The sequence below is a fragment of the Pungitius pungitius genome, chromosome 2, assembly GCF_949316345.1.
Source record: "Pungitius pungitius chromosome 2, fPunPun2.1, whole genome shotgun sequence".
In the NCBI taxonomy this organism is placed as follows: domain Eukaryota; kingdom Metazoa; phylum Chordata; class Actinopteri; order Perciformes; family Gasterosteidae; genus Pungitius; species Pungitius pungitius.
In genome coordinates this window covers 31882627-31891759 of record NC_084901.1, presented here as the reverse complement: position 1 = coordinate 31891759, position 9133 = coordinate 31882627, and the positions used below count along the sequence as shown (strand labels likewise).

The following is a 9133-nucleotide window of genomic DNA, read 5'->3' as shown; positions in this document are numbered from 1 at the left end:
TTTGAGCCTATTGTACCAATCTATTTATCAGTATTATTTCACAGGTAGCAGCTATTCACAGTATACTTCTCAGGGTAAATGCCATTCTCATTTCTGTAAGGCTGCAACAATTTATTTTATTAACAGTCACAAAAAAGTGAAAAATATAAACCACAATTTCCAACGTCATTCAATTTATTCAGTCCAACCGTGTAAAACGAAGATAATTCAATCACAAAAGAATGTACTCTGAATCTAGAAAGGAATTGGTGTTGGTTAATTATTTAATAAAATAATTATGATCATATAATTATTGTGACATTGATGTAAATTAACATCATAATTATGAATCAAACAATTCCACAAAATATCACAAATGATGGATGATGATTTTTACAGAAACCATATCACCCTCAAATAAAAAAAAACCCCTTTAGCTCATGATAATATTATTATCATTGCTGCTTCTTTTCATAGGCCCTCGTGTTGGGCGTGGTCATGCATAATCAAAAAAAGTAGAAAAAAGTGTTTTTTCACTAGTCACTTCAGGAGGAGAAAATGATATTTTGTTGTACCTATATATTTATGTCAGTAATTACACTACTGTTTAACACCTCCTGGTCTCCACCTTCTTCGTTGGTTTACGGTTTCCTGGGTTTGGCTTTGGGGACCACTTTCACACTGGTGGACACGGATTTGGTGCCTTGCAGGTTCACGGCGGTGCAGGTGTACGCTCCCTGGTCCACGTCCCTCACCTCGTCCACCAGGAGGACGGACTGAGACTGCTGTCGCGCCGCTCCTCCGCCGATTGGAGTGACGCTGTCCTGCGTGTACAGGGGCCTTCCAATCTGAAACCAAAACACATTACAACGTGGAAGAGACGTGACTTTGCGTCACGTTTGCATCAGATCAGGTACTAAAGAATCTCTTCATGAAGGGGGTGAATATTTTGAGACTGCAGTTCTCATTTAAAGTGGCATTTTGTGTTGAAACAGGGAAACCACTCGCAGTTTTAGCTGTTTTGAGCTATTTAGTTGGTTCTTGTTTATTGTTCACTGCAACAGTAGCCGTATTATCCCTCTTGCCCGGGGGGGGGGCCTGACCTCTTGTCCTGGGTATTCCCAGGTGAACTCCACGACCACGTCCTGTTCCCCCACCACAGAGCAGCTGACACGCAGATTCTCCCCCACAGCCGGCGAGCTTGAGGATGCCTGGATCACTGGAGCAGGAGGAGCCATGGGGTCTAATGGAAATGAGATAAGGAAAAAGTCATTTAATATCGACATCCGTGAGTCAGCGCAATAAAACCGCCGTAGGTTTTCAGCCGGTTTCTTTGTAAGAGTTTGCATTTTCTTACTGTTTGCCCTGTAAATCTAAAAGAAAGACTTCATAGGTATAATGCCCTCTGTACATTGTGCGGTTTTAATGCAGAAATACTTACAGGGAAAGTCCAAATAGAAGTGCTAAAAGACGTTTAATTATCAGTTGAAATTAAATTAGTTGATTCTGTTCAAGCACTGAAAAGAGATTAATGAAAATTCAACTATTTAAATTGAACATTAAATTAGGTGGAAGAGTTGGATTCAAGCGTAACTTTCAGCATTTGGAGTAAATTCTGTATGAACAGAAGTTGTCAGATAAACATATTTTTTGTTTGTCAAATGAATTCCCGATAAACACAGTGTCAGGACTCACAGTTGACATAGATGAGCATGTACTTGGTGGAGCTCTGCCTCAAGTCGCCCAGACTGGCGACACAGAACAAGGCTCCGGCGTGATGAGGCCGGGGTCGGTGGATGGTGAAGCCCCTCTTGACGTTGAAGGAGATCTCACTCCCGTCCACGGCCACCTCCCCGGGGGGAAACTCGCGCTGCAGAGTCACTTTAGCCTCAGGTGACGTCACCTGGCAGGGGAGCAGCGTCGGCCAGTTGGTCCTCAGCTGGATGGCCTCGTAGTAGTCGGACGACGGAACGAATAACTCGTGTGGGTCTGAGTGTTACAGCGAGAAGACATGGCTCGATAATGTGAAAAGGCTTCCTGTTAGCCTCAAAGAGAACACAAAGTGGATGCCTACAGTTCAGAGAAGTGCACATGCAAGCAGGGACAAAGTTCATTCACTGTACCAGGAAAGAATACGAAGACCTTGACGGCTTTGTTGTACTCCTTCCTGCAGTCCGTGTCCTCACAGTACATAGGAAAACAGGTGTACTCCCCTGTGTCGGCACCAGTGGTGTTGACTAACGTCAGAACGCCATATCGCTGGTGTTGAACAATCCTGCAGAGCCGAAACAGTGAGGTCAGAAAAGAAACGTACACCATTCTGGCATTGGAAGACTAAACGGCCCACCCGGCAAAATAAAGATTTATCGACCGCTCGGCTCACCTGAGGCGGCCATCGTCGTCCTCCTCCAGGTACTGTGGGACGCCCCACTGCACAGGTTTGCCCCTGCACCTCAGCTCCATGGTGTCTCCTGTCTGCACACTTATAGTTTCCCCCACTTTCTTAAACTTCCCTCTGTTTAGCACCTATGTGTCACACACAAAATCACTCAGATCATTTCTAGTTGGACAAATCGAGTCATTGTGTCATAAATGGAATACCTGGGTGAGGACAGTCCGGGCTGCAGCTGTAGCTCTGATCTTGGGTTTGGCTGTTACAGCTATGGGCTCTTTATTTGTTGATTTCCCAAGTTTGGGTTTGATGGGCTTGGGCTTCCTTCCTGGTGTGGTCCTCCGTTCTTGTGTGTCTTTTTGACAATGAGCTATAACGTATACAGAACAAATCATAGTTCACAAACAGAGATACAGGTCAATGTTTAATGATACGAAGTGACTGATACCTAATACCGTGGTAAAAATATACTATGGTATTGGCATCATGGTGAGTCAATGTGTGTCTCTGTGCGTGTTTTTCTTTTTTTGCACCACAGGCCAACATCTAGAGCAGGTCATGTCATGCATTTGGCCCTCCTTAATGATTCTAGGAACACATGTTAACATAATTGCTCAGCAAGTGAATAAATCCACTTACCTAACTCAAAGATGACGGCACAAATAAGGAGAGCGCTCAGCACCCACCTCCCCTTGGATCCCATAAAGTTCCCCAATGGCATGATTGATCAGTGGAATACTATCAAAGTGGTCTTTAGCTTGTCAGCTAGTGTAAGTTCAACACGGAACGGGCTGCAGAAACCAGAGAAAAGAGGAGGAGGGTAGAGCTCGCAAAGTGAGCTGTCAGCTGTTTACCAGACCCAGGGAAAGTCCTCCTCCTGAGAGTGGCATTAGTACCCCAAATTCCTCCTGAATGGAGGCTTTCAAGCCTGTCCGGACCAATGAGGGCTCAGAGACAGAGGCCCTTCCATGTGAAATCACACAGCTTGTTTGCTTAGCTGCTGGACTGGAAGTGTGCTGGCAGCATGAGTCCGGCCCATCAAAACAACCCAGTCAAGGAAAACTGTGGAAATGTCGTTGAAAGCATTTGGTGCCCAATAAATGCTTTTTCCAACATTTGCTAATGTCTTTAAACAATTAAAACAAGCGCAGGAGTTATCAACATTCTAAAGCACATCACATTCCTTTTAAAGTGGCTTTGAAACATTGAAATAACGTATTGTAGTGATTGTAAAGTCCTCCGAGAAGGGACATCAGGTTAGAATACACTTGTTAGTATATCTATACCACCAACTACCAACCTTAGTGAAATGACGTTTCTAAAGAGGAAAATATATCAAGGTATTGCAGTTTTGATTAAATCCATATCATGCTGTACCCAGTGAGAACAATGTAAACGTTCCACTTTGAATGATTAGCTGAGCCACAATCTTGAACATGACACAGGTAAGCTGACGTGAAAGGTCCCTTTGTTCCCAGTGAACTCTGGGTAGTAAGCTGCCTCCCGCTCTTTATCCAAGGTCCCGAGTTGAACTGAATATCTTTTATTGTTTGTTAATGAAGACGCCACGCAGAAAATGACCTTCAGTTTGTAGTCCTTTTGAAAACTGCATTCTTTCTTTTTAATTGAGGAATACATTTACAATATATAATTGAAGAACATGTACATTTTTCATATTTACACTTAAAACTTGATGGACTGGATCTTTAAAGACACAACAGAAAACAGAAAAGGATCGTTCACAAGATTTTTTGTACCTACACCATACTTTTATAAAGTGTAATTCTACATTTTAATGCATAAAAGACAATTATTTTTTTATTCATAATTATAAGATATAGATAATAGATTTCTACAATTTAATGCAAAGTGTTAAAAAAAATATGAATCAACAGGAAAGTATTTTAACCCTTTTTTTTCAAGGTAGATCTGGGACATTCTGGCATTAATACAGGAAGCATAAACAAACCCCAAAATGCGTCAGACATCAATTCAATGTCGACACGGGAAATATTTAGATAAATTAGGATTTATAAAATGGAATAAAAGTGAACAAGTTGGCCCTTTAGCCTGCATCTCAACAGCGACCACCTGTTGCACTCCAGGAACACATCAGCAGAGCCGCATGTGAAACAATCATCAGTTAACAGTTACTGACTGTCATCAGTCTCATCTCAACCCATTCCTCTCCAGTTCAGCTCAGAATCTTTCTTCTTTAAGGAAATCCTTGTCCATTTTTTCGCTGGGGGTTTCAATATTTGTCTGCTGGGTCCTGAGGCGCTGCCTCTGAACACTGTGACTGACACCGTAGGCAAAATAGATGAGTAACCCTGGTGATTGAAAATGGGGCGTCAGTACAGTTGAGCATCTAACTTAAAAGATCTAAACCAAGCAGAAATAAGTTCTTACCCACTGCCATCCAAATAGCATATCGCATCCATGTCTCTGCACCTAACTGGACCATTAGGTAGACGTTAATGAATGTACTCACTATTGGCAGAGCAGGAAGTAAGGGAACCTGTGAACAGGGAAAAGAAAGTGTGAAATGATTTACCCGTTGATGTATATTAGAACTTTAATTAGCTCAGATACACAACTAATCTCACCATGAAAGTTGCCTTGGTAGAATTTTGTGGATGCCTCCAGATGAGGAAAGTGTTCAGCAGCACAATGAAGATGAGGACACAGACCAGCACCAGACTCCATGCTTCCATACGGGACAGAGCATCTAAGGCTTGAGTCAGGGTGACACACAGTGCAACCAAACATGCAACTGCAGGACAAGCAAGATAAAAAAGAGAGAGTTTATGTACCAGCAAAGCAATGAAATTGGTGGTCAATAAAAGATACTTTAAAAAAAAGGAAAAGCCACAGTTTATTCGATAATGTTTGCCTTGCTTACCAGAGATTATAGTCAAGATTGTGACTCTTTTTGAAGTGGTTGAATTGGCAGTTGGAGGAGGCTTTAGGAGGTTAAACTTGCTGTTTGATTCTGTGACCTGTAGCTCTGTTTCTTCAGATGCATCCCCTTGGTACCTTAATTGGGAAGTTAAACAAAATTGCATCACAAAAATGTTTTTTCAGCAAGTAAAGCAGTGTGTGGATGGAATACATTTACCTCAGTATTAAGATGCACACGGCTACGAGTGTGTAAGCAAACAAAGTGCCAATGGACATCATTTCCACTAAGGCTTCCAGGTCAAACAGCAGAGCCATGATGGCTGAAGATGACAAAGATGCATACAGTGTTACTTATGTCAGTAAACCTCACCACATGCACATAGAAGCTGATGAAAACAGCTGGAATATCTCTACCTGCCACAGTTCCAGACGATATGGTAGCTATGGCAGGGCTGCCCTTGGAAGTGACTTTGGTCAAGGGTTTGAAAAGCAGACCGTCTCTTGCCATGGCGAATAGCACCCGGGGCATTGGGAACATCGATCCCAGCAGGCTGGAGAGCCAGATGCAAACAGAGTCAGACGACAATCATTGAAACACTGTCAGTAACAGGCCAGCACAAACAGGTTGTTTCAAACAACATCTCATATGTCAGAATTAAGACAATTCTAAACTAAGCTACGTGATGAGTTTTTCCTGTGCCAATGTGAGGGTTTCGGGACAGAGGATGTTGCATGTGTACACACTGTAAAGCCCTCTGAGGCAAATTTGTAATTTGCGATTTTGGGCTATACAAAATAAAATGAATTGAATTGAATTGAATTGAATGATTCCTTTGTATTCTTGATGTCATTTAAAGCCCTTTCTCTTTCACAGATGAGGTTATTCCGTGATCGGGACGCCTCCTGGACACCTCCCTTAAGAGGTTTTCCAACTAGCAATAGGCCCCCGGGGTAAGGCCCTGAGACCCATTTTTGTTAACATACAGAGAAGTACATGAACGTTGACATCTGCATGTAGCAGCCGAGGCTTGCTGTGATGCGCCGGGGGGAGCGACTTGGACCTTGGCGGTAGGGAAACATGCCGCCAAACTCATTGGTGAAAAGAAAGTTACCACAATTTATCCTGAGAGCAACATGGATGTCTCTATCACATGTCATGGCAATCTATCCAAGGAAAAGTCAAGTCTTTTATTGTGATTGTCCCAGTTGTATGGCAATGGTTATGGAACAACATTAAGGAAAGCATGGCTAAGAAAAGCAAAGCTTTTCCGGCCCACCCCACTCATATCTCAACACCCCGCCTGTACCACCAGCGGTTTCTTACCTGGTGGAAAGGGCACACAGCGATCCCACCGCCACTACGTATTTGGCAGGACCCCAGCCGATGTAGTCAAAAGCCACTGGCAGGGGGCTCTTTTCACTGAGCAGGTAGTAAGGCATCATCAGGGTGAGTGCAGCGGACACGGCAAAGTAGGCCAGGAAACAGATAAGAAGTGAGGCCACAATGCCAAGAGGGAGAGACTTCTGAGGGTTCTTCACCTCCTCGCCTATGGAGAGAATCAAAGGTATCAGCGACATTTTTAGCTGTTGGGTCACACAAATACGACAAGAGAATAAATGTTATAATTAAATACTGAAAGGGCTGTCATTTACATTGTAGTTTGAGGAACACAACTGTGTTATCACACATCTCATGACCTTCATCGGGGAGTTTGCTAAGTTGTCACAGAGAAAGTTCAGTTGTTATCAAGCAACTGGAATTCCATGCTTGATAACAACTGAACCATCTGAGAGACAACTTTGCAAACTCCTTCCCCCGATGAAGACCATAAGACTAAAAGAAAAGCTCTGGAAAGCTCCGGAATTTTCAGTGCTTCTGTTTATTTTATTAATTTGTTAGGTATTTTACTAGACAAAATAGCAATAACAAACCAAAAATACCAAAACCGCTTGCTTCACCTCAAAGTATTTCAATCTGTCATGTGTTTATTTGCCAGAGGATCTCATCTACTGGTAAAAATCAAACCGTATGTCGTAATCACACTGCTCATGGGGAGACGTTGTCGTCTCACCTGTTGTAGCGATGCAGTCGAATCCCACAAAAGCGTAGAAACATGTTGCGGCGCCGGCCACCGTTCCACTGATTCCATACGGGAAAAATCCCCCCTCTCCATAGATACTTGTCACATTAACCGCAGAGCTCAAATTTCTGCAGGGGACAGGGAGAAATATTTGGAGGGAGCAATACTACGAAATTCCCCCCCCCCCCCCCGTGTATGTCCAACGCACACAAAGGCTTCTCTTGCTCTTACTGGAATTCTGCTGTGGCGTTTATCAGGGACTCCTTGCTGATTTGCCAGTTGGAGATGTCCCCTTTGATAAATCCAGAGATGGCCACAAACACCAGCACCAGGATGTTGATTACTGTGAAGATCTTGTTGATTGTTGTTGACTCTTTCACTCCAAATGCAAGCACACCTTCATAGGAAAGACAGTTGTTTTTTTTAAAGCCTGTAATAATGCCTTCACCATAGCAAACAACGGTTTTATACTTTTACCTGACAATAGCATGACGAGAACAGCAGCAAAGACATCTGGATAAGGGGCCAGGCCAGTAAGGCCCATGGCGGCGTTTTCTTCAAAGAATTTCGATATGACCCCCCCTATGAGGTCATCAAATGTCCCACTCCATGCCAGTGCAACGCTGGATGTCCCTGAAGAAGATGCAATAAATTAATCAGCTTGAGTCAAAGTCATAAAAAGAAGCTGTTTTTTTCTTGACATTGCTTTCATATTTTATGGCTCTGTTATTTAACGCCACAGAGGTTAATGGCAAGCAATAAATATAGGTGACTATTTTTGAAAGAAAAGAATATCAATAAAAAGAACAATCCTATTACAGAAACTGTTTTAAAAGAGCCATTAGGCATCATGTTGTAGAGCAAGTGAAAGGTCAGCATTCACGAGTGTTTCAGGTTGATCATTTATAGGTTTCAGTGAGCTAAACATCATTTGTCAAATGTTTTTCACAGGATGAAAATCAAAGAAATTTAGCCATTAAATCAAAAAAATTAAGACACACGATATTTAAAAATGTTATCCGTAGGAAACTGTATTTAAAAGGGATCAAACCGACCTCACTGAATAATGGAGAAGATAATCTAGTGTAAGTGAAACAAATGATGTGTAGTACACTCACCAATAACGTAGGAGAGTAACAGATTCCACCCGGTGATGAAGGCCAGCAGCTCCCCGACGGTCACATAGCTGTAGAGGTACGCCGAGCCCGTTTTGGGAACCCGCGACCCAAACTCTGCATAGCACAGCCCGGCGAATATGGAGGCCATGGCGGCGATGAAGAAGGAGAGGATGATGCTGGGTCCGGCGGTGTCTCGGGCCACCTCTCCAGACAGCACGTAGACCCCTGCCCCCAAGGTGCTGCCCACACCGAGGGCCACCAGGTCCAGGGTGGTCAGGCATCGGTTAAACGTGGACGTCTCCCCCTCCGGCTCCAGGGGCTTCCTTTGAGACAGGCTCACCAGCAAGGACTTCACCCAGCTGCACGACATGCTTCTGTGCTCCTGGATCGCGGATGGTAAAACAAGAGACAAGTGGGGGGGGGAAGAGGAGAAGAGTGGAGATGAAAGGGCAGAGCAGTGAACCCGTCAGTGAATAGTTGTCAGGTTAGCTCACACGGTAGAACATTTACTTGACATTATCATTATCATAATCAAGATTAGACTTTAACATGTAGTTAAAGTATATTACTGACAGTATATTACAGGATTTACAATAAAAACAAAAAAGCAAAATGGATTCACTCACCTGTCCTGAATAATCTTCCACTTCACGGGGGCACCT

At 43.3% G+C, this 9133-nt stretch overlaps 2 protein-coding genes across 2 annotated transcripts; both read right to left on the bottom strand.

Moving 5' to 3' along the window:
• Positions 1–173: 173 nt before the first annotated feature.
• LOC119211557 (platelet-derived growth factor receptor-like protein) lies at positions 174–3257 on the bottom strand. The gene is made up of 7 exons (XM_037462549.2): positions 3011–3257; positions 2581–2741; positions 2363–2505; positions 2103–2254; positions 1675–1968; positions 1083–1222; positions 174–827 (listed from the first exon to the last, which is right to left on the bottom strand). Exons 1-7 carry the CDS (start codon positions 3090–3092, stop codon positions 621–623), a joined length of 1179 nt encoding a protein of 392 aa, XP_037318446.2. The 5' UTR covers positions 3093–3257; the 3' UTR covers positions 174–620.
• Positions 3258–3968: 711 nt separating this feature from the next.
• Positions 3969–9133, bottom strand: LOC119211556 (cationic amino acid transporter 2-like). Its single transcript, XM_037462548.2, has 12 exons — positions 9098–9133; positions 8472–8853; positions 7831–7986; positions 7585–7750; positions 7345–7481; positions 6597–6819; positions 5687–5823; positions 5490–5592; positions 5274–5407; positions 4978–5144; positions 4781–4889; positions 3969–4701 (listed from the first exon to the last, which is right to left on the bottom strand). Exons 2-12 carry the CDS (start codon positions 8839–8841, stop codon positions 4571–4573), a joined length of 1833 nt encoding a protein of 610 aa, XP_037318445.1. The 5' UTR covers positions 8842–8853; positions 9098–9133; the 3' UTR covers positions 3969–4570.